General features: G+C 36.7%; 8 protein-coding genes across 8 annotated transcripts; 5 read left to right on the forward strand and 3 right to left on the reverse strand.

The window, feature by feature from the left end:
- Window positions 1-859: 859 nt before the first annotated feature.
- On the reverse strand, window positions 860-2,977 carry CBG06301 (the record flags this gene model as incomplete). Its single annotated transcript, XM_002647218.1, has 2 exons — window positions 860-1,467; window positions 2,941-2,977. The coding sequence occupies 2 exons, from the start codon at window positions 2,975-2,977 to the stop codon at window positions 860-862; spliced, it is 645 nt and encodes a 214-aa protein (XP_002647264.1).
- On the forward strand, window positions 2,814-5,473 carry CBG06302 (the record flags this gene model as incomplete). Its single annotated transcript, XM_002647219.2, has 6 exons — window positions 2,814-3,061; window positions 3,576-3,707; window positions 3,758-3,866; window positions 3,951-4,066; window positions 4,368-5,081; window positions 5,179-5,473. 6 exons carry the CDS (start codon window positions 2,814-2,816, stop codon window positions 5,471-5,473), a joined length of 1,614 nt encoding a protein of 537 aa, XP_002647265.2.
- Window positions 5,474-5,946: 473 nt separating this feature from the next.
- Window positions 5,947-9,013, reverse strand: CBG06303 (the record flags this gene model as incomplete). The annotated part of the gene is made up of 5 exons (XM_045237107.1): window positions 5,947-6,059; window positions 6,118-6,430; window positions 6,752-6,893; window positions 7,050-7,184; window positions 8,964-9,013. The coding sequence occupies 5 exons, from the start codon at window positions 9,011-9,013 to the stop codon at window positions 5,947-5,949; spliced, it is 753 nt and encodes a 250-aa protein (XP_045093182.1).
- Window positions 9,014-10,453: 1,440 nt separating this feature from the next.
- Window positions 10,454-12,166, forward strand: CBG06304 (the record flags this gene model as incomplete). The annotated part of the gene is made up of 5 exons (XM_002647221.2): window positions 10,454-10,532; window positions 10,582-10,772; window positions 11,545-11,775; window positions 11,818-11,896; window positions 11,943-12,166. The coding sequence occupies 5 exons, from the start codon at window positions 10,454-10,456 to the stop codon at window positions 12,164-12,166; spliced, it is 804 nt and encodes a 267-aa protein (XP_002647267.2).
- Window positions 12,167-12,932: 766 nt separating this feature from the next.
- On the forward strand, window positions 12,933-14,553 carry CBG06305 (the record flags this gene model as incomplete). Its single annotated transcript, XM_002647222.1, has 5 exons — window positions 12,933-13,287; window positions 13,335-13,525; window positions 13,576-13,806; window positions 14,237-14,315; window positions 14,357-14,553. 5 exons carry the CDS (start codon window positions 12,933-12,935, stop codon window positions 14,551-14,553), a joined length of 1,053 nt encoding a protein of 350 aa, XP_002647268.1.
- A 251-nt stretch (window positions 14,554-14,804) lies between these two features.
- Window positions 14,805-15,041, forward strand: CBG27339 (the record flags this gene model as incomplete). The annotated part of the gene is made up of 1 exon (XM_045237108.1): window positions 14,805-15,041. One exon carries the CDS (start codon window positions 14,805-14,807, stop codon window positions 15,039-15,041), a length of 237 nt encoding a protein of 78 aa, XP_045098537.1.
- Window positions 15,042-15,335: 294 nt separating this feature from the next.
- On the forward strand, window positions 15,336-16,781 carry CBG06306 (the record flags this gene model as incomplete). The annotated part of the gene is made up of 4 exons (XM_045237109.1): window positions 15,336-15,395; window positions 15,439-15,669; window positions 16,027-16,257; window positions 16,734-16,781. 4 exons carry the CDS (start codon window positions 15,336-15,338, stop codon window positions 16,779-16,781), a joined length of 570 nt encoding a protein of 189 aa, XP_045093183.1.
- A 2,108-nt stretch (window positions 16,782-18,889) lies between these two features.
- Window positions 18,890-22,691, reverse strand: CBG06307 (the record flags this gene model as incomplete). Its single annotated transcript, XM_002647224.1, has 5 exons — window positions 18,890-19,134; window positions 19,432-19,544; window positions 19,596-20,010; window positions 21,847-21,912; window positions 22,547-22,691. The coding sequence occupies 5 exons, from the start codon at window positions 22,689-22,691 to the stop codon at window positions 18,890-18,892; spliced, it is 984 nt and encodes a 327-aa protein (XP_002647270.1).
- Window positions 22,692-24,776: the final 2,085 nt, after the last annotated feature.

The raw sequence follows: 24,776 nt of genomic DNA on the forward strand, positions 1-24,776 counted from the left end.
AATTCGAATTATTCCTGGTAACTACGTGAACTTTAACTATACAGAATTTAAGCTACTTTGAACATGGAGTTGAAGCAAAAACTCGAGAATGTGAGTTTGAGTGGTGAGCGGAAGGGATGGCGATTTTGAAAATTGGCGGCATCCACTGTGAGTACTTGATACGAAACTGTTCAGAGTTTCATTTTAGCTGCTCGATTACTTTTGAAAACCGTAAATGAATAAATAATTTTGAGAATGCACTTCTCAGGAACCGAACGTCGGCCCTCCAGCATTTGAAAAGTAATCGAGCAGCTAAAATGAAACTCGGAACAGGTTCGTATCAAGTACTCACAGTGGATGCCGCCAATCTTCAAAATCGCCATCCCTTCAGCTCACCATTCAAATTCACCTTCTCGAGTTTATGTTTCAACTCCAGGTTCAAAGTAGCTTTAACTCTGTACAGTTAAAGTTCACGTAGTTACCAGGAATAATTCGAATTATTTTCTCTCCCACAGAAAAAGACAGAAACGAAGTTGCTTCTTTTCTGTCTTTTTACGTGTCTTTTTTTTCTACACAAAAAATAAGAAGTTGCTTCGTTTCTGTGTTTTTTGATAATTTGTAATTTTTATTTATAATTGATGATCTAAATAAATAATTTCCACGTAAAGATGTATAAATGAATGAGAAATAAGTAAAAACCGTAATGAGCGTAGAATCATTGAGATTCCGAAATCTCTGCTTTTTTGATCCAAATTCAACATAGTCGACACTTTTTCATATTTTTGGTAGTAAGATCTGTCTAATTGCCACAGACTTGTCTGGATTTTTGAAAAAAAATGTGCATTTTTAAAAAATTTGAAATATATTTCTTCCTATATGGTCAGAAAAATGTTGTCGAACAAACATAGGAAAAAAGTGTTTTGAGATTCTGAGATTCTGAGATTCTGAGATTCTGAGATTCTGAGATTCTGAGATTCTGAGATTCTGAGATTCTGAGATTCTGAGATTCTGAGATTCTGAGATTCTGAGATTCTGAGATTCTAAGATTCTGAGATTCTGAGATTCTGAGATTCTGAGATTCTGAGATTCTGAGATTCTGAGATTCTGAGATTCTGAGATTCTGAGATTCTGAGATTCTGAGATTCTGAGATTCTGAGATTCTGAGATTCTGAGATTCTGAGATTCTGAGATTCTGAGATTCTGAGATTCTGAGATTCTGAGATTCTGAGATTCTGAGATTCTGAGATTCTGAGATTCTGAGATTCTGAGATTCTGAGATTCTGAGATTCTGAGATTCTGAGATTCTGAGATTCTGAGATTCTGAGATTCTGAGATTCTGAGATTCTGAGATTCTGAGATTCTGAGATTCTGAGATTCTGAGATTCTGAGATTCTGAGATTCTGAGATTCTGAGATTCTGAGATTCTGAGATTCTGAGATTCTGAGATTCTGAGATTCTGAGATTCTGAGATTCTGAGATTCTGAGATTCTGAGATTCTGAGATTCTGAGATTCGATTCTGTTGAAAATTTTAAAAATTGCAAATTTTAAAAATGTTCTCCAAAAACTACATTATCGTCCCATTTTAATGTGACAAACCGTTCATTGAAAAAACTGGAAATCCCCCACAAAAATGAAAAGAAAGTTCAAAAACAAGATGAGCGATAGTAATCAGCCGGTGAGAATCAAATTTTGGTCTTGGTCATAAAAAGGGGAAAAAGAATGAAAGGAAATTTTGACATGTATTTCGGAAGAAAATGGAAATCTAGAAATCTAGGTGCTTACGTTCGGAAGATCATAACAATGTGTGTGTAGTTTGAAAACGGACAAGAAATATAGAAACGTTTAAAGAAAAAGTATGTTGAAGTTGTCGGATTGTTCCGGAATAAAAAAAAATAGAGCTTCATTTTTGTAATTGACAACTTTTTTGAAAAATCACATCCTGAAGAGCTAGCTTGTTAGAAAATAACCATTTACTATTATTTTTATTGCCAGTAGTTAGGTATTGTTTTATTGACACTGTTTATTATCATTTATTGTATTTATGAAGTCATAAGTTAGCCTTGAAAATATGACGATCGGCATTATTCTAACAAATACAAACATTTTTTTAAGGTCAGAGATTGAAATGTATGTTTGTAGCTGTTTGGAATGACTATGTGTGCCTACAGTAAAAAAAAACAAACTATACCTTTTTTAACATACTTGCAACGTGCCGGGCCGGAGCCGGAATTTTTTCAGAATTTTCAAGGCCCGGGCCCGACCCGTCTCGGCCCGAATTTTCGAAAAAAATTTCCTGTCATTCAAAATTATTTTTGGGGTCAACAGAAAAAAAGGGTAATTTTTCTGACAAGAAAAAAAATTTTCAAGATTGTCCATAAAAAATAGTTCTTTCACAAAAAAATTTTAAAAAATTTCTGAAATTTCAATTTTCTTCAAATTTGGAGAACCCGGGCCCGGGTCCTGAAAATCTTCGGCCCGGCCCGCGGGCCGGGCCCTGATTTTGCAAGTATGTTTTTAATGAGAAATAGTAAACTTTGAAGTTCTCAAAAATCATTTTCGTATTCGAATTCCAAAAAAACCACTTCTTGAATTTTCATTCTGTGTTCTGTCCCTTTCTTCTCATTTATTTTCTCAATACGTCATCTGTACAAAAAAGCGGCTAATACAGAATTTTGGAGGAGGACGACTCCAGGAACAGGACACCCTCCCATTTTTATCTGATCCTTGTCTTTTTCGCCTCCACCTTTTCAACACATTTTGGAGATATTCTATTCCTCTTTTTTCGGGATTAGAAGAAGAACATTTTGTTTCATTTTCCCTTTCCCGTCAAAAAATGGAAAAACTGATTCACCCGATGTCTTATAGTCTTTTAACTTTGAGAAAACTTCGATATAAACTTCATCCATTGCGATTATTCAAACTTTTTCTGTTTATTGGATTTTTAATCATTCTATTCTTACTACTGGGCACCACAGCTTTTAAGCACAAGGAGCTCATTATTGAAACGCCGAAAGAGATAGTGATTCTGCAGAAAACACATGCTTTTGTGCATTCTGCTTATTTCTATCCCGTTTCTAAATCGTGAGTTTTCTGGCGAAAAGTTTCCTTAAAAGTTGGAATTCGCAAAATCTCAGAATCTCAAAATCCCAGATTCTTAAATCTTAGAATCCTAGAATCTTGGAATGAAAAAGCTTTGAGGAAATGCCAAGCAATTCCTCGAAGTTCAGAATCAGAAATCCAGAAACTTATAAAGTCAGAAACTGGAAAATTCAGGACCTCAGGATCTCGAAATGTTTGAATTAAATTCAGATTATTAGGATTTCAGAACCCTAGCCAGAAATCGAAAATCTTAGAAATTCAGAAAAGTAGAAAACCAAATTTTTGGAACTTCTGAGATTCAGAATCAAAAAGTTGGATTTTTAAATATTCTGAGAATTCCAAAATTTGAAACCTACAGGACATAAAATTCTTGAATACTTCCAAATTTTCACAATTTCTCATTTTTTCATTAATGAACCAGTCATCAGAAATAACCAAAACATTATATTTTTTCAAATTTTTCAACTAAAAAAGAGTAATCTGAAACAAATTCCAGATTGGGTAACAATGCAATTGCGATAGTGACAACTATGAATAAACGAACCGTCGATCCGATCACAGACTACACAATTAAAGTTCATGGAAGTTATATGAGAAAACGGATGACCAATGTGGCCACTTTGACGACGTAATTTTTTTCTTCGAAGTTCCAATTTTTCGAAATAAAAAAATTTTCAGCGAACATCTCCTCAACGATCGATGTGACTATTCTCAAGTGCTGATTCAATCCAATTTGTTTCCAGGAATGAATAAATTGGAAATTGAGTCTGAGGGAGTTTTGACAGAGGTGAGCATTTTTGGAGCTTTCAAAAAATTGTGAAAAAAATAGAAGTAAGATTCCAAACTTTTTTTCAACTTCATAAACTTTCAGATCCCATTCAAAATGCCAAAATACTCCGCACCAAAACCCGTCGTCTTTTGTGTTTCTCCACAATTTGCAGCTGAGCAATGGCAGACATTTTTGACTCAATTGCACATTTCCAAGAGGTAAAAAAAGCAAGGATGTTTCCGAAAATATTAATTCACGAAAGGAAAAACATTTTCCAAGCCTAACCTGAAGGGTGGACTAAAATCTGTTACCGTATAACCTGTGATAGAATAGCTCCATACTTTCAAGTTTGAACTAATTTTTCTTGGCTTTTTTGACAGTTGAACATTTTTGGATGATGTTCACAGAAATCGAGATAAATTAGAGAAGTTTGCACTCTAATTATTGAATATGCGGACATTTTTTGAGAAATACCGAAATATTAAACTTCTAGCACAATCCCAATTTTTCCAATTTCAGATATGGTGCTCACTTACAACTCTACATTGTCTCGATGGTTGAATCCTATTATAAACTAATCAAAGAATACGAAAAACTGGGTCTCGTCTCAATCGAACCATGGCTAACCATCAAGTTTCCCGTGACTGATGGCCCGTATTTGGAGCCAAATCGAAATGTGGAGCTCCGAAATCAAGCAGCAGCTCACACAGATTGTATTCTCATGTATAAGGAAGCAGTTAGCTTTGTTGGGATTCTAGACATGGATGATATTTTAATTCCAAATAATGCGAATTCCTATTACGAGGAATTCGAAAGAGAGTACGGTGGTAGTTGGTTCATTAGTGCACTTCAATACGGAAAAGCGGACTTTGAAACTATCAAAGTGGCGAGTCTCGAGGATCAAAGTATAACTGCGATTGTTAAGAATGCTCGGAGGTTGCCAACGAAAGACCAAGGAAAATCATTCGTTCGTCCGGAGAGATTCAATTCTTCGTGGTCCCATTATTCAAGAAATTCGGATGATAAGCCAATGTACTGGACACCAAAGCAATCGGTTCCGTTGATGATGAGAAGAAAAGCGATGAGATCAAATAATATTTTCCACTTGAAGAATATGTTTTTGAAGAATTTAACGGAGGTGAAGGATGGAGCTGTTCCTTTGAATCCCGGGGATAATATTACGCAATTGATCAGTGAGGACCATTTGGCCGAAATTGACGCCGAGATGAAGAGGTTTGTTTTGAGAGTAGAAAATATTCAAAATGTTCTGAATCCTCGAAGTTCTGAATCCCTAATTTTTGAACCATCTCCTGGAATCTTAATTTTTCAGCATTCTTGCCCTGGAACCCATCGCCGAACTCTCCAAAACCCTTCCCAAAGACGATTACTACATGCCAATTATTTTCAAATGCTACAACGACTCGTTCTACCATCTTCGTGATACTCACACTCTTATGAACGACGTCACATGTGTGAATGCCTTTGATTGTGAACTTCCTCAGCGAGCAGATATGCCATGTGTCCATTCAGATGCCACGTACCACTCCGGACCTTCAATGTTCCCTATCACATTCCATTGGGCTACTGACGCTCTCTTCACTAATGAAATCGGGTGTTATCAGTAGAGCGAGTGTACAGAATTTCGTGGAATTTGTAGCTTTAAGTCAATTGTGTTAGCACATCATTGACTCATTTTTTTTCAATGTCAGGTTTTTAGTTTTTATTCAATAAAAAAGTTTTTTTTCCAATTTTTCGACTCCATAGACGGAACAAAATGTTCAGCAGAACACCTTTTTCATTTATCTTGTTTGCCGGATCTCTAAAAATCTGGAGGCAAATTCTTGTTTCCAAAATGAAGATTTTACCCGATTTTTCTATCCAAAAATTTCCTGTCGGAGATTCGAAGATTGAGATTAAAGGTACAAATTTTGGAAAAATCCGGTTTCATTTTTTAAGGAAAAAAGTGGAGTAGACGGGAAGGAAAGTGTGGAACAGAAATTGAAGTTTAGGGAACGGGGATTTTCGAGGGACATTTTTATAGTTCTATCATGTCACAGCTTTATTAGAGGCTGCCGGCACAATTTTCGAAAAAGCAAGTTCAATTTTCGAGATCAAGTTCAAGATTGGAAGGTGGGAGCGTTGCGAATCTAGTAGGTTCTATAGTAGTCTGTCCTGGCACGTGTGCGACTTTTTTACAACAACATAGCCAGTCTGAAAAAAATTTTGTGTTAGAAAATTTAGAATGCTAGTTAGACATCATGACTCTTACAAATAATAGTCTTCCTATAATTTTCCACAATTACAAGTGTTGGAATCGGATCGACAGCTGGATAAATGGCAATTGTCATGGATACAATTGCGCTGTAAACGCCTAAATCAATATCCAAGAAAACGAAGGCAAACATTAAAGCTACTGGAATATGCATCAGAAGAAAAGGAACAAGAGTTTGGATGACCAATGCAAAGAAAAGCTGTCGTTGGAGACTTCGCATTTTCAGTGAGTTTACTGTAGTGACCACAATGTTTTTGATACGTATGTAGCAGAGAATTCCGAATGTTAGGACGATGATAATAGAAGAGCACTGGAAACAATTTTTAGGTTTATAGGGTTGTGAGGTTTCATGGGTGATTTGAAGGAGAGAGAGAGGAGAGAAAATTTTTCATGGTTTAATCGTGTCGCTTTCCTCTATTTTCACGAAACTGGAGCTCTGTCAAGTAGGTTTGTTTTAAACTCTCCAATATATTCAAAGTGATCGGAAACTTGATAACCGAGCTCCAGATTGAAAATGGTCAAAATGGCTTTTATACATCTTATTGGAAGGTACTGTATATGAAAAAGGCCCCCCCCCCCTCCCCTTCCGTTAAACTCCATAATTCCAAAAATGCATTCTCAAAACACCCACAATCGTTCCAGAATTGATTCCCAATCCAATGAACGGTGCCACATAGACCACATCCGTCCCGTTCTCATCCTTGTCATATAAAAATGGTCCTAGGTATGTATACTCATTGAATTCCAGTCCCAACACTTCCTTGATATTGTCTCTGAATAATTTTTGTAAGGGGAGGGTTCAAAATTTTCTTCAACGAAATTAAACTATTTCAAAAAATCCGAGAGTCTAGGAAATCCAAAAACACCCCAAAATTTAAAACTTCTGATCATTATCACAAAAAAAAGCAATTTTCAAAAAATCATCTCACTTTATAAATCTCGAAGTATTCTCATTGGGACCACACAGAATATATCCTGTGCACACCCAAGTGACCCCATACCAAACCGGAATCGAGAACCACAAACAAATTTTCCAGCCGTTAAAAGTTTGGAGGAGGCGGTTTCTGAAAATAAAACCTACTGTATTCGATCTGATAGAAACCCACACTATTCATGAATTTCGAGCTCACTCAGTTGTAACCCCCCAACTTTTAGGCTGAATTCAAGCGGCTTCTGGGCTGTGGCAGGGCGGATGTCGCTTTAGTTTTCTGTAGAAGCCGCCCAGCGACCGCTCTAAAGGCGCCAAGCCTACGCTCAAGATTCGCGTAGCTCACATGAAATCTGACCACAGGCTCTAAAAAATCTGAAATTTTTCTCCAAATCAACTTTATAAACTTGATTTATTTTTAAAAACCAATAGCTAACAGAAGAAAGAAAAACAATAAACAGAATAACACAAAAAATTGTCTGTTAGATTTGCTTTGAATAATGATGTGGGTAGGGTAGGCAGTAGTTGTCACTTGGATGTTCTGAAAAAAATACGAAGATAATTGTATTGATTATATTGTCGCTTACCAATAAGATCTGTCAGATGAAAGCCGGGACATCATCGCACAAAACACGCTGGTGAGAAGTTGGCCCAGAAAACCAACTTCACGTTCTTGTTCAACGCATATCGACCATCTATCTGCTTTTCGAACACCACCGATCCATCAGATGGCATGTACTGAAGCTCATAACAAATTGAACGGATGAGTCCACGACGAGCGAGAACGATCGGGTCGATGTGGACGATGTACTTGCCGTTGGCGCCGTTTAGGCTGCCCGGTTTGCATACGTATTGGATTGATGAGCCGAAGGAGAGTCCTTCTTGTTTGGATCGTTGGGGTTTGAAGATCCAAGAGGGATCTAGGGATCCTCAGGATTTTCGAACCAAAAGATCCTCCCCAATTACCACGCGATCAGATTGCTCTGATTGACACCGTAGTGAAGAGTCATATCGTAGTATTCTCGGTTGCAAAACTCGGAAATCTCTCGGCACATCGGGGAGCATTGTCTTTACGGGCGTGAGCTGTTTCATCTTTGATGATACTCATCAGATGTATTACGATCTACAAGTTTCACAATTTTTCGAATCACATTCCTATGTTTTTACCTTTTTGTAGATTCCAGTATCAATTTTTGCTGCCCGAATACGTGTTGAAATGTCGTTCCTTCTGATAATCATCATAAATACGTTCACAAATTATGTATTTTACGAAGTTGTCTCTTCGACCTTGGATTCAACATTCTGAAAAATCCATTCATCTTCTTTTTTTTCAGATATCCTCACTTTAATTTCGAATTTCTGACTTCAAAACCAATTTCAGAACGTCCTATATTTGAAACCAAGTTTTTGATACTATTACCTAGAAGGTTTTTCATTTTTAGAACAGAAACGGCAAAGAAAATGAGATGATTTACGCTAAAATAGAAAAAAACGGATAAAGTTTGATTTCGAAAAGAAATTCTAATGCACGCAACGCGAGGCACGCGTCGCCTTTAAAATTCGCCTAAACATCGCCCAAGATTCGCCAAGGTGATGGTGGTCGGCGCAGCTGCCACAGATCTAGGAGCTTGCGGTTAAAAGCTGCCCAAATAACGCTCTAAAGCCGCATCCACCCCTGTTTTCGCCCTAAAGTTGCAGGCCACAACCGAGCAATTATCTCAGTTCCTTCAAAAGATATCACAAATCCGTCAACTGATATATCATTTATCATAATATCACCTATACTTTATCAGTTGATAAAATTTTGATACCTTCGGGAGGAACCGAGATGATTGAGCTCGAAGTGAGAAAAGCGTGGACTTCTATCAGAGCAAAAACGGTATAGAAATCTTTCAAAATAATTTTAAAGGCTCACTCAGAAACTACGAGCCATCGATAGACAAAATGAACTGCAAAAACTGCCATGGACGCGCCAAAACAGCCCCAGTAGAGTGCATTTAAAATTGAAAGAACCGTAGGGCTCAACAATTTGTCCTTGGTTTCGACGATAACCAGAAAAGTTGGGCCATGCGAGAAGTGTTGCTGGAAAAATAAGATCTAGCTCAGCTACGCGGTTATCATTTACTGGAACCATAATCAAATCCAAAATCGAATAAAACTTTTCAAAAAATGGAATTACAATTTTAACTTCAAAGAACCGCTAGAAACCAACTATGAAAATTGAGCTACTCTAAAAACAATACTTGTACCGGATATTATATATCTTTTTCTAAGAATCGTATAGTTGGGAACTTTCTAAATCAGCTGATGTCGGACAGGAAATTAATTACCACGAGTTATACCATCGATAGTTCCGGTCCGTCTGGTTCATTATTTTCGTTGAAAACGAAATTGTGTTAATATCAAAAAAGAAAAATTAAAACACAATTACAGTGTTTGAAGATTTGAAGACATTGCCAGGAGAACAGAAATCTTTGAAATTTCGAAAATGATACATTCTGCAACCGAAAGTTTCCGAACCACACGCTTCCAGCTGACTATTTTGCAACTGACGATTTCTGAACCGGACGTTTTAGAACCACACATTTCTCAGCAGACCATTTTCCAGCTGACCATTTTGCAATCAGACGTTTCAGAACTGCACATTTCGCTGCTTACCAACTCCAGCCGGACATTTTAGAACCGCACATCTTGCAACTGAAGATTTTACAGCCGGACGTTTCAGAACAGCAACATTCGAAACAGACCATTTTAGAACTTAGAACCGCATATTTCACAACTGAACATTTCCCAACTGCTTTTTTTCGCAACCGGACGGTCTCAAAGTGCTTATTTTGCAACTGATCATTTCACAACCATACGTTTTAGAACAGCAAATTTCAAAACTGACAATTCTGAAACCGGACGTTTTAGAAAATAATGTTTCTAAACTGACCATGTTACAATAGTAGGTTTTAGAACCGCACATTTCGCAACTAACAATTTTGCAACCTGACGTTTCAGAACAGCACATTTTGCAACTAACCATTTCGCAACCCGACGTTTTTTGTTCTCAAAATTTCCCAACAGAAAAGAACTTTTGAGCATTGGTTGCACACTTTTCATCTCTAACCCATTCCAAGAATTTCCTCGAAACAAATTATAGATGTACGAAAGAAAACATTGCTCACTCAAGACACACTTTTGGTGTCAGTCACAACTTTTTTCAGTGAGTTTTCTTATTTAATAATCTATGCTAAAATACAATCATTCTGAACCCCGAAATGTCAGAACTTGGCTTTTTTGAGAATGTTTTAAAGATTTTTGCTCTGGCAAGTTCCAAAAATCGAATTTAAGTTTTCTAATCTTTTGAGCTGAAAAATTTCATTTTACAAAAAACCAAATTTCAAATCAATTTTCCAGACCATGTCCAATCTATGGCCCGACTACGTCGAATCCACGTGTCGCCAGAATTATTCCTTCTTCTGGAGCACTGACTATCTTCGTAACGCCTATCATTGCACAGCGTTAATTTCTGTTTTTTAATTTTTCAGGCATGGGCGTATGTTTCATCATGTTGTATGAGAATCGACAAAGTCAAATTCCAACGATAAAATTTAAAATCAAGACCAAAAGAGTTCGTCAGACTTATTTTGGCTTAAATTTTGTGATAGCTTTTGTGGCAATATTACCATTTTATCTGGAGGATACAGATCAGATTGAGCTGAGAAAATATGTTCTGAAGGTGAGTAGGTTAGAAGAGCAGGAGGAAGAGACATTGGGGGTGAAGTTAGCCCATGAATGTCATTCCTTAATAAAGCCTATTAATCTTCCATTATATTAGTCCCTGGCAAAAATACAAAAGATTCACCACTTGGTAAACAATGCTTATCGTATATCTTTTCTGCATCATTTCCACGAACCGAGATAAATGTTCTAATAGAACGTGATCCTATTTTTGAGTTCAAGCTCAATTATCTCGGTTCGCATAATAGATAATAAACATTTGTCAACTGATAAAATGATGGTCATGTCAGGACCACCAATTTTTTAATTTACAGGTTTTTATATCTCTGATAGAAATTGAGATACCGTAAAACCTGTAATAGAAGTGNCCCCTGACTTTCAACTTTGAGCCCATTTATCTCGGTTCCTGATAAAGATGTAAAAAATTTGTCAACTAAGAAATTGTTGCTGCTATCATGATAAATAATTTATCAGTTGACACATTTTTGATATCTTTATCAGGAACCGAGATAATTGAGCTCAAAGTTGAAAGTCAGGGGGCACTTCTATTACAGGTTTTACGGTAATTGTGCTCAAAGTGCAAGATTCTGTTAGAGCATTTACGGTGGTCTTGGTCCCCATTCGAACTTCCAGTTTTAAGTTATCGAGAGTGTTTAAAGTTCAACGTTCTTGATTTTTTAAACTTCTTGAATAAACCACTCCTGACATTTTAAAACTTCAATGAGGCATCAACATGTTTCTGAAAATCAAAACGGAAAAACAATCTTCAGCGAATTCCCTGCCCAACCATTGAATTCTACGATCAAAAAACCTACATCCTTTTAAAGGGCGGTGAAATGACACCATTCATTTCTGTGATCATTTCCATGGTTTTGATCATTTTCCAAACATTTTTCTTCCTTGCGCACACTCTTTGGCATTTGACATTGATTCGAAATTCAAATGTTTCGGAAACTGCAAAATCGTTGCAGAGAAAACTATTGGCTTATGTTTCTGTTCAGGTAGATTCCTTTTTTTTTAATTTTTCAGGAAACAAAATTCAGATTTCAATACCCCTAATCGCATTGACCGGCCCAGTGATCTACTCATTGTACGCCGACAGAAACAACTATTATAATCAAGGTGGTTCTCATTAGAGCGCATTTACTTCCAAGTCGAAATGTTTCAGCTTATAATAACAATGCGATGCTACTAATGTCGTTTCATGGAATATTTTCAACTATGTGTACATTATTGATTTATCAGCCTTATCGAGATTTGATTAAGAAAATTATAGTCGGGAAGAAGGAAGACGAAGATCGAAGGACTTCAATGGCAACTTCTAGTTATATTGGACATCATAGAAGATCGACGACTGGAAGAATTATTCCACCAGTTGAAAATTCTTACTAACTTACGTTCTCAACTTTTTAAAATAGTAATTTAATATTTTGTTAGTGAAAGTCTTCTTTTTTAATTATGTTCTCTATGTTCTGCAAAATAAAGAGGTAGACCTTTTTTTGAAGAACAGAAGGTTTTCCAATAATTTTGTCGTCTCTTTCAAAAAATTTTCCAGATCATTTTCATAGAAATAAAAAGCTCACAAACAACGGGCTCTCTTTTTAAAAAAATGTTCACAATAAAGTTCAGAAATTGAAAGTGAGCAATCTGAAAATCTTGATCCCAAGCTCATAATATTGTAAGAATTCAAATAGTCCAGGAAAATCGGAAAACAATAAATCGGAAATTCTTGAAATGCATCATTTCGAAATTCTTTAAGTTCTTAGATCCCAAAACTTTTTCAGAAAGTTCAGAGCTTCCATAAATTGCAATATCGGGAATTTCTGAAAATACTGAAACTCTTCCAACAATGTTAATTATTTTTAATCTTGTCATTCGCAAACTTTCATATTCATTCTACCTGCGGTAGTTGAAAAAAAAACTATTCTGAACTAATTTACAATTTTCTATTGGTGGCAAGCGGTTCCAAGCACTTGAAACACCTAAAATTAGATTGAAAGATCAGAAAGAATGATCAAAAGTTTCCTCGTACTCGTTTTCCTCCATTTCCCAGAAATTGCATATTACAATTTGTGCTCAAAGCATCACAAATCGAATATGTCTTAATTTTTTATTTGATTCTTCAGGTCTAAGATACTTCAGGTTTTGAACGTAAATAATGTCTTCTGGCTATTGGCCCGACTACGTGGAATCTTCATGTCGTGAAAATTATACTTACTTTGATTCTGGTGATTTCCTTCAAACCGCTTATCATCTCACTGCTCTTTTCACAATCCCTTTATCAATTTTCACATTTTACACTATAATTCGAGTGACTCCGAAGAAAATGAAAAATATGAAAATTCCACTTTTGATTGCTCATATTTGGGGAACAAATTTGGATTTATGTTTTACGGTTTACGGTGCTCCGTACATTTTCTTTCCTGGAGCTGCCGGTTTGTCACTTGGAATATTTAGAGCTTTGGGATTTGCGTCTAAATGGGTCGCTTATATTGGACAGGCATCTATAGTTGGTAAATGATCTTTTTTTAAATTTTGTGCATCATTTTTACATTTTCAGCTGTAGCTATCAATTTTATAATGTTGCTCGAAAACCGGCACAGTCAAATTCCACTGAGCAATTTCAAAATTACAAATCACAAAGTTCGAACTGCATTTTTGACAATCAATTATTTGTTTGCTTTTTTATACATTCTGCCATTTTATCTGGATAAAGATAATCAAATGGAGATTCGAAAATTCGTTTTGAAGGTTTTAATTTTTTTTCGGATTTTCTTGAATTCTGAACTTCACAATTTCAGAGAATCCCTTGTCCAACCATTGAATTTTTCAACAAACAAACTGTAGTTTTGTTGAAAGGCGGCGAGTTTTTGCCGTTTTTGTCAATGGTGGTTGGATTGATAATTGTGCTTAGCCAAACTTTATTCTTCTCAATTCACACTGTTTATCACTTGAATTTTGTAAAAGGCGCGAATGTGTCCGAAGCCACTAAAGCGATGCAGAGGAAGTTTTTGAGTTATGTGGTAATGCAGGTGAGTAACTGTTTAATAGCTGTAACTGAAGAACGAAAAGAGCTAAAAGAAAGTTGTCAATTGCGAAAATATTTTGAATAAAGTTTTCTATAAATCGTTAATTGAATGCTTTTTGATATCTCTTCTGGTTCCTGAGATATATGCAAAGTTTGACTACGAAGGCTACAAAAAACTAAGAAGACATTCAGATCATCTCACTCTCTTCGCTCACTTGTATCTCAGCAACCATACTAGATAGAAAAAAGTGTGATGTACATAATTATTTACAATATATATTTTTTCAATTAACCAGAGAAATCAGGTTAAAAAGTGTGAAGAAACACCAAAAGATACGCAGACAGTTAGAAACTCTAACTGTCTGCGGTCTCTCCATAGGCGCACTTCTCTGCATACTCTCCCCTCCTCATAATCTCAAGCCTGAAATTTCCAGATGTTAATTCCCTGGACAGTTCTCGCCGGCCCTATTTTCTACTCTCTCTATGCCGATAGACACGATTACTATAATCAAGGTAACGACTTCATCCATTTCTCAACGTTATGAGATTTTTAGCATTCAACAACTTCTCAATGCTTTTCATGGCTCTTCACGGATTGTTAAGCAATTCTTGTACCCTTTTTATCATTAAGCCGTATCGGGAATTCGTCAAGAACTTGATTACTGGAAATTCGGAATTCAATTCCCGGGAAATAGCTCATACAACCAATGCTGCTCCTGTTTCTGTTGTAGTGGGGAGTACATCAGGCTAGAAAATGATCTTAAAAATCGATAATTGATTTTTTGGTGATCTTTTAATAAATACTTCGTTCAAAAGTCTGATTTCTGAGAACTTCTGTATGATCAAAGAACCACAACATGCGAAGAAAATTGGATTTCTATTAAATAAGCTGTTTCTGCCAAAGTGACACCTTCTGCCTATGAGAAGTGTATTTAGGAAAAAAAATTCTTCTATGAGAAATTCAATCAACCACCACCCCTTTTTTTGAACTCTTATATGAACATGGATATCTACTGGCCAGATTACGTGGAATCTTCATGTCGTCGAAATCACACCTACTTTGATTCATCTGATTTCATGATAACTGCTTATCACTGCACAGCTCTTTTCACAATTCCATTATCTATATTCACATTTATGACTATCATTCGAGTGACACCGAGAAAAATGAAGAATATGAAAATTCCACTTTTGATTGTTCATGCTTGGGGCACAAATTTGGATTTGCTGCTTTCCTGACCCCTGTGATGTATTATCCAACTGCTTCTGGAACGCCTCGAGGACTGTTTGAGGCTTTAGGGCTCCCTGCGAAATGGAGCGCATATTTTGCGCAGGTTTCTATATTTAGTATGTTTATATCATTTTTAACATTTTGTCATCCTTTTCATTATAACTTTTCAGTGACCGGTGCAAATTTCGTGATGCTTCTGGAAAATCGACACAGCCAAAATTTCATGGATAAAATTCAAAATCACTCGGCTCAAAACACGAATCTTCTATTTTGGAGTCAATTACTTTTTTGCATTTTCCCTAATGCTTGCATTTTATTTGGAAGATGCAGATCAAATGGAACTTCGGAAATTTGTTCTGAAGGTGTTTTTTAAAAACATTTCTATTTCATTTAAAATTTTTTTAGAGAATCCCCTGCCCAACTATTGATTTTTATGATAAGAACACACTAGTTCTTCTGAAAGGCGGAGAGCTTTTACCATTTTTGTCAATTACAGCTGCATTGCTCATCATGCTGGGACAGACGTTATTCTTCTCGATTCACACCGTTTATCATCTGAATTACGTCAAAAATGCGCACGTTTCGGAATCTACCAAAGCGCTGCAGAAACGATTTTTGAGATATGTGGCTTTGCAGGTCTGCGCATATTTTGAGGAATAGATGAGCTAGAAAAAACCATTGACTGTAAAAAATAATTTTCCACATTTGTCCTCTCTCAAATGATTCTAGGGATAGAAGCCTTCAAACAGACACAAGTTAGAGGTGTGAAATTCGTGATGCTTTTGGAGAATCGGCACAGCCAAATTTCATGGATCAAATTTAAAATCACTCGGCTCAAAACGAGACTTGTCTATTTTGGAGTCAATTATTATTCGGCATTTTCCTAATGCTTGCATTTTATATGGAAGATGCAGATCAAATGGAACTCAGAAAATTTGTTTTGAAGGTTCTGATTCAAATCTTTGCATTGTTTTCCATTTAACATTTCTTCAGAGAATCCCCTGTCCAACTATTGATTTTTACGACAAAAATACTTGTGTGCTTTTGAAGGGAGGAGAACTTTTACCGTTTTTGGCGATTACTGGAGGATTGGTCATCATGTTCGGACAGACGTTATTCTTTTCAATTGACACCGTTTATCATCTGAATTATGTGAGAAATGCCACCGTTTCAGAGTCTACCAAAGCGCTGCAGAAGCGATTTTTGAGACATGTGGCGTTGCAGGTGGGCCAGAAAAAAATTTGTAAACTGTTTAAGACCCTGGTAAAATTTTCTAAACTTTTCTAATTCACAGTTTTTAATAACATTATTAATTCGTTAGATATAAGCGTTTAAAGTCACTACACTGTTAAAAGAGGCACAGAGAAGTTAGTGCGTTTTACTCACCAGACGAAGTAGATATAAAAAATATGTGAACTGCAAAGATAATTTCGAGGATATTTCCTATTCTTACCAATTCACCATTTTAGTATATCTCAATTGGTCTTACTATTAGAGATACAAAAATTCAAAGTCAGGACCACGCTAGACGTCTAGATGTCTGCACTTTCTTCTTCTCATTATCTCTAATTTTCCCAGTTTTCTATTCCCTGGTCCATTGTAGCTGGACCCGTTTGCTACTCCCTTTACGCGTATTCAAATAATTACTATAATCAAGGTAACGATTTCCTTCATTGCTCATCCTTCTCTCCAATTTTCAGCATTTAACAATTTCTCAATGCTCTTCATGTCTCTTCACGGATCGCTGAGCAATTCTTGTACCCTTTTTATTATTAAGCCGTATCGGGAATTCGTGAAAAACTTGATAACCGGAAATTCGGAATTCAATTCCAGAGAAATGGATGCTACAACGAATGCTCCAGTTTCTGTTCGATTAGCAAGCGCATCACACAGGTAGAGGGGGACTGCTGAAAAACTGCTAAATAATAGCTGAAGAGGCGCAAACTGGCGAATGACTGCTAGTTGGCAGCCGAAGGAAAACTGACGGGCCGTCGACGGTCCGTCGACGGACAGTCGGAACCCCTTGGAAAACAGACTTGAAGGTTTTCATTGAAAATCATTCAGAAAACAATTTCTCATATCCCCACTAGATTATAGGAAATGATAGAATCTTATTTTCCTAAAATAGGACCACCTCAAAAAAATAGGTTGTTGAACGACTGCTGAATGACAGTCGAAGAGGCGCTGACTGGTCAATGACCGGTGGTTGGCGGGCCAAATTTCTGCAGAATGGAAAATTTGGTTGAAAAAAGATGTTTCTCTTAAAACATAATAAAGTCATAGAGGGATCTGGGAATCTATAAAATGTGTTATTAGAAGCACTTCTACGAAAATTAGAATCTGAGGCGCGATTGGTGAAAAACGGCTAAATGACAGTCGAAGAGGCGCTGACTGGTGGATGGCGGCTGGAAAAAAACGCTGTAAAATGAATTTCTGGATGTTCCTGGGTATCCATCTAAAAGCATGTTTTCGCATTTTCTGTTAAAATATCGTAACTGGAGTTGTCATTTCGTGATAATAATCCTCCGTTTAAGGCACGTGTTTCCGGTCATACTTTTCCCATTTTCTGAAGAGTTCCGACGAAATTTTTTTCTGAAAACGTTGTACAATTTTTGTCTGAAAATGCTGTTCTCTTTTTGTTTCTTTTTCTTCAAAAATCTCGACCATTCGTTTTTAATTGCCGTTTTAGCTGACGAGTTTCGGAATTTCGGTTCGCAACGACACTCCGAAATCCCGCCTGCGCCTTGTTTAGCGACACAAGACTCAACGTATTTCTCGTCTAAGTTTCACAGTTTTTTTGGTTTTTCGAAGTGTTTTCTCATTGAAATTAAGTATTTTTTGCTCAAATTATCTAAACACTGGCATTAGAAAAGCATCAAAAACATTCGTGCACTTTCTTCCTCGCGTTTTAGTTGAAAATGCGAAAAAATCGGTCAAAACTCGTTTCGCTATAAGTTTCTAAGGTTTCGCAAGTTTTTGCTTCCGAAAGTAACAAATTTAACGTTGCAGAGGTTTTTATGTGGTGAGTTGGTGAGTTTTTATATGCTCCGAAGCAAAAACTATCGAAATATCTTAACTTTCTCATTCTGTTGCCGAAAATTCGCCTCGCCGACACTTCGCAAGTGTGATGTTTTGCAAGTGCTGTGGAAAGTAACAGCTTTGCAAGGTTCGCGCATGAAAAATTATACGAAAATCTGTTGTTTTTTCTGCTTCCGATCGGCTTTAAAAATATCACATGCGATATGTCGAACTTTTGAAGTCTCTGCTAAAAATGTCGCTAAGCCTTACATGTAAAGATTTTTTATATGCCAGTTTTTTTGGGTGCTCAATTCATGTTACGAACTCATCAATTTTATTTATTCTGAAAGAAAGTCATATAAAAGCGGAAAATACTGTTCAATGAGAGAAATGCTGAGAACCGAAAGAAATTGAAAACGAGAAACGAAGAAGGAAAAAAGAACGAAAGGAACGAGAAAAAAATCTTCGCATTTTAAAATTTGAATTTTTGTAAAGTTGGAATTTTGCGAAAACACAAAAAGAAAATCGAAGTTCTGTTCCCTATAGAATTTGTAATTTCTTATTTGTTTTCACTTATTCTAATCATAAAAATTCAACTTTGAAAAAATCAGAGTTATTTTTTCAATACAATACACAATCCACAGAAACTATTAGTTTAATACAACAAACCCTGCTCCATTTTCAGGTGGATGGGGAAGTACATCGGATTAACAATCAGAGAAAATACATAAATATTTATTTTTAAATCTTCGAACAAAAAAAATGCTGAAAGAAAAGCTGAAAAATATTCTGAAATAATGCCAGAAAATGCTTTAAAAATGCAGAAAAAAGTTAGGAGTTAGGTCAAAAAACAACTTCTGAGAAAATTATCAAAACTGCCAATATCGAAACTTCCAGACTTTCTAGTTTGATTGTATAAACTTTTCACGGCACACCGAATCGAGCCAAGAAGCAAAATGATTTCTCCGAATCGAACGTCTCCATTTTCTGGACACTTTTCGACGGAGTAGCTCATCAGATGACTCATGAACTCTTGCACGATTTCAGAAGATTCTTGAATTTTCGGATGTCTTGGAAATGACGCTGGAAAAATTAGGTATCATTGCTGGAGAAAATGAAGCATCAAAAATGCTGAAACTCAAAAAAAAATAGGAATTTGAAAAAAAAAACAATTTCTGACATACCCTGTTTTACCATCAACAGTTTACCGGAGCTATTTTAGTTTATACGTATCAGGAACAGTTTAAATTTTCAGCCGACTCTGCATTATTAAAATTTTCAGAAGTTTTCATTGAAAAATTAGAAAAATAATATTTTCAAAATATCGGGTCATATGACCGTGTAGCTCAACCAAAAAGATAACTGAAGAAAATAACTTACGAGAGAATAGGAGAAGCGCTTTCAGGATGACACATTCAACATTATCGATTTGAAGATTTGAAAATGGGATTTTCAAAGTTTCTATCAAATCGTTGACGAATTTGGATTGGTCTCTGGAATCAGTCATTTTTAGAACTTCAGTTTTTTTTTCAAAAAAAAATCACCTCTCTTTAGATTCCGTACACAGAAATGTGTAATTTGGCATGAACCAAAAAGTCTTGTCATCTGTAATTGATGCACTTTTGTATGCTTGATCCACCAACAAAAATGCGATTCCAAACTCTCCAATAATCAATTTCTTGTCTCGCATCTTCAAGTTTTTTAACGATTCGAACAAATTTGCCCAGCTACTAGCGTTTCTGAATCCTATATGCAAGCATAAATTGATATCCGATTGGTCGACTCGTCTGTACTGTTTTCCGTCGATTTCAAAGCTTTCCACTGGGTCGGAAAAAGTTCTGCTTTGTGCATATTTGTCATGAAGTGCCCATTGGTTACTTTGGACGTTGAGCAGGTCTTGGAGTTCTGGATTTGAAGCAGTTGTGTCAGAATCGGGAGGGTCCAATGGTCTTTCGACACCTGAAATTAAACTAAGCTTTTCTGGGATGTCTAAAGAGTGTTCGGACATTTCTATTAGGTTGCCCGGAAAGTAATCGATATTTTTGAACATAATTTCGAAAGAAGTTTATTCAACTTCAGGAATGTTTCAGTAAGTAATATATTTTTTGTTATGGTCCATCACATCTTGCCAACGTCTTGGTAGATGTTCAATGCCTCTCGCCTTGAAAGCGGGTGGCTGTTGTCCGAAGAAGGCATATACGATTTGAGGTCCGATCTTCTATCGAAGTTCTTGCCCTGTTACTCTTGATACCCAGACCCTTCTTTTTTGGTAAGTGGCCAAAGTCGTTTTCAGGTGTGCATTATCGTGAAGCTGAACAAATGTGTCCCCTCTGGGCGCAGAACGCGATAAGCATGAAATACTTTTTTGCAGTTTGAGATATTACCAACAACGGAGCATATTTGGCTCTTTCCGGGAAGAAGGTCCCAAAACGGTACCGCCGGTCCCATCATTGGACAGCCGGTCCCGAGAATTGCGACAACGGTTCAATTGTTTCGACAACGGTCCCATTGTTCCGATAACGGTCCCAATGTCCCGATAACGGTCTCAACGTTCCGACAACGGTCCCAACCAGGCTTAATCTGGAAACCCTATCCCAGAAGTATAGCAGCACAAATCAGCTTCAATAGGATTCTTCAAGAGGTCCAAGTCCAACTTCCAGACCAAGCTTCATCTTCCAGTCCAAAAGTTTTGGCTTCAGGTCAATCGGCACGATGATTGATCGCAGAGACAATAAGACCTTCTTCACCTGTTTCTTTTATTTTTATGGATTATACCAGCCTGCTGGCTGCTGCGCCTTCGGCGCAATTCATCATTTTTAATTGTTCGTCGCTCCACCCCTCACTTTTCGATGTTTTTTTCCCACACTGTAGAACATCTACGTCCTCCCTCTCTCGGTGTTGCCCTCATAGAGCAGCTGTGTGCGTGCGCAGCCATTGTGCGGAAAGCCGTGGGTTCGGTTTTGTGGCGGCCAACCTTTCATTTAAAAACCCAAAACCGGACAGACTGACATCGGGACGGACAGACGCGTCTAGCGTTTTATATATGAGAAAGATTGTTTTTTAAACCAGAAAGAAACTATTATATAATAAAATGCAACTTCAAAAGTGTAGACTGTAAGGGATAAAAGCAGGTGGCATCCTCGCGAACGACAGGAAGTGTATAGAGCAAATCCATGAGATACTGTATTCAACAAAAAAAAACATCCGTCAAGAAAACAATCACACTGATCAGTTATAATATTTCAAAGTTGAGCATTCAAAATCAAAGAAACTTATTAGCCACCCTAATATATGAAAAATGTATACCGTATAAGCTGCATTAGACGGAAAGCTTCCATTCGGAACGGAAACTTAGCCGACCGAGCCGGCCGTTAGGTACCCGCGCCGGCCGAATTCGCGAACTTTTAAGTCAATTTTAGAAGGGCCGTTTCTTCCGTGGTTCCAAGGTGCCTCCGAAGAACCTTTCTTTCAGAGAGGCCCTTCAATTAGAAGGGGCCAAAAAAAATTTTTTTTCGAAAATTCCAATGGCAATTCCCTTTAAATGTAGCACGTTTTTGAGCAAAAAAAGTGTTTCAACACAATTCCCGGGTAATTGTGGAACTTTCAATTCCAAACAATACAGTTTTGTGGAGGCACTTCTATAACAGTGGCTCTTGTAATACAGGTTTCAGGGTAAATCTGTTATTGACGTATGAAAATAATAATGATGAAAAAATGTGAAAATGTAAGTAACTAGAATGGTTTTAAATGTCGCCTGAAATATTAGAAATGTCTGAAACTTTTACACTACCCTACCTTTATAAATCATCCCAGCATTCAAACACTTCTCGAATCGGCAACCTTGACAGAATCGTGTATCATCTGAAAATTGATTTATAATCATAAAAAGCATATACCTATGCTATACTATATGCTGTAATAGAACTGCACTCTACACTTTCATTTTGAGCTAAATTATCTCAATTCCTGTTAGAGGTCTCAAAAATCTGCTAATTACATAATACTCTTGTCCGAAATTAATGCACGTTGCGGCCGAGAAAACAACTGTGAGCGGAGCTTAGCTCCCAGAGAGGGAACACTACTGTATTCTTCAAATTATTGCACGCGCCTTTAATACAGTACCTCAACATTAATTGAATTTTTGCATTTTTCTCTCATTTTTTCGCTTGTGTCTGTCTAATTTTGTGTAATTCTTATAAATCTTTAATTTATTTTTCTTATAAAATAGAAAAAAAAACAGCCAAATAGGGCCCAAAATAAAAAACGTCTGAGGTACGGTATTTAAAGGCGCATGCATCCATTTGTTGTTTTCGCTGTGCGACCGACGATGCGATTTTGAGTAAATTTTCGGCCGCAACGTGCATTGATTTCGGACAAGAGTAATAAGTGTTTACGAAATGCTGATAAACATTTTATCAGTTGAACATCAGTTGACAAATTTTAGGTGCAGGATTCATGTTAAATTAGAGCATAAACGGTAATTTTCCAAACCCACCCGGAAAATCATTATGATTCCCTTTGCACACTCTGATATTTTCTTTTTTTGACATTCGATTGAAAAACACTGTGCATTTGTAACAAACTTTCCCATAGACTTGAGTTTTTTTTGATGAGAAGTTGCATACCGGGCATGGTGGCATTCGGAATAAGACAACTATTATTTTTTTTAATCCACCCATCGCCACATGGTTCTAAAGCTTATCACAAATAATCGGACTCTTCTGAGCCGAGATTATGGAATCAAAGATCTTTTTCTACCATAAACAAAATTAGGCGAGGTAGACTGACGATAATGTCTAAAAATAATATTTTGCAAATAAGATACCGAATTTGAGGTAGTCCTCGTTCCCACTTCAGAAGTTTAGTTTGGGAATTTCTAGAAATTTGTTGAAAATTGTTTAAAAAACCCAAAAAAAAATTGAACGTTGTAGAAATACGAGAAGGTCCAAAACCTAAAGCTGAAAAATTTAGAAAGGCAAAAAAAGAGTTTTAAATTCCGAATTTCGGAACTACACAGAGTGTCGGAACACTGTGAAAACTTGAAAGGTTGTAAAACAGACCTAGATGGAAAACTTTGCATTCACAGAATTTTTCGAAAATGCCTAGTGTTTCAGCGATTTGCCGTTTTCTGAAGGACATTCGTTTTTGTACTGAAAAACGTGACAAAAGCAGGTGTCATTCGGAGTTCGGCAAATAACTGGGCAACTATTAGGTTGGAAGGAAAATAACTGTCCCTTGTTTTATCTGCAAATAATACAAAAACCAGATTGAGTCAAGATTAGCAGTATGCACCGTCGTGGTCCACAACATGTTGCCAACATTCAGGTAACTTGTGGATAGCATACCTCCAAAAGCCAGCTAGCCGCGAATCAAAGTATCATTTTTCCAGTTTTTCCTCATAAATGGTGCAAAATTCATCACCCTCCAGATGACTTTGTATATCTCCGAAAAACCAATAATCTGATAAAGCCAAGTCAGGACTATGAGTAGGTGAGGGAGAACCGTCTCGCTGAAGCGGCTCAGGTCTGACTTGACTGTCGTTAAAAAATGAAAAGACCGCATGTTATTTTCCAGCGTTGTTATTTTCCAGCGTTGTTATTTTCCAGCGTTGTTATTTTCCAGCGTTGTAATATCCAGTACAGTTCCTATTCTGATCGTCTCTCTATCCTCAATATGTTCTCTATTCGACATCGTAGGCTAAAAGCTCAACTAATTCTTCTCTATAAATTTTTAAATGGCTCCGCCTACTTTCCTAACCTTAATGCACATGTCAAATACTCCTCCTCCCCTCGTCGCCCTATGAACTTAATTATTGTTCAGCCCTACTCCTCTGACTATTTTCCTTCAATTGTTCCCCTGTGGAACGCCATCACTTCCCAAGTTACCCGATTTCTCCTACCTTCCGAGTTTGAATCCTTAATTTCTTCCAGTATTACCCGTTATTGATATATTTGCTCCCTATTTTTCTTTTTCTACCGGTTACATTTTTCCTGTGTCAAATATCTAATTATCCCGTTTCCCTCCCCTACTCAGATCGGCCTCGTGAGGGGCATTTTTTCTGAGTCTTTCATGTCCTGTCCTCTAATGTTTTATTACACCTGATCAATAAACAAATTAAATTAAATGTTCACGGAAAGTCACGTCGTACCTGAGCCGCTTTGGCTGGACGGTTCTCCTTCACCTCCGTGAAAGTTCTGATTATGTTCTATCAGATTATTAGTTACTTGGAAATAAACGACTCCATCTGGAGCTTAAGGACTATAACATTATCGATGAGAAAAAAATGTACTACAGTATTACTTTGATTCGCGGCCAGCTAGCTTTTGGAAGGATGGTATCCACAGGTTACCTAAATGTTGACAACATGTTGTGGACCACGACGGCATATACTGTCAATCGTGGATTAATCTTGATTTTGTTTTATTTACTAATTAAAAAATGGGCAGTTACTTTACTTCCAACCTAATATAAAATGACTTCACAAAAAATCTTTGAATGAAGGATTCTCAATCTAGGTCTGTTATACGCCCTCCAAAAGTTTGAAAATGATTGGAGACTAGCAACTAAAAATACTTTTTTGTGTACCTATACCTTAAAACAATTTTTTCGTATACCCGGCACTGTATATCTAATTATACGTACCGTAAAACCTCTAATAGAACGACACCCGGATCGTCCACTTTGAGCCTATATATCTCACTTCTTTTGAAAGATATCAAAAAGTG

Source organism: Caenorhabditis briggsae (assembly GCF_000004555.2).
Source record: "Caenorhabditis briggsae complete genome, chrV, whole genome shotgun sequence".
In the NCBI taxonomy this organism is placed as follows: Eukaryota; Metazoa; Nematoda; class Chromadorea; order Rhabditida; family Rhabditidae; genus Caenorhabditis; species Caenorhabditis briggsae.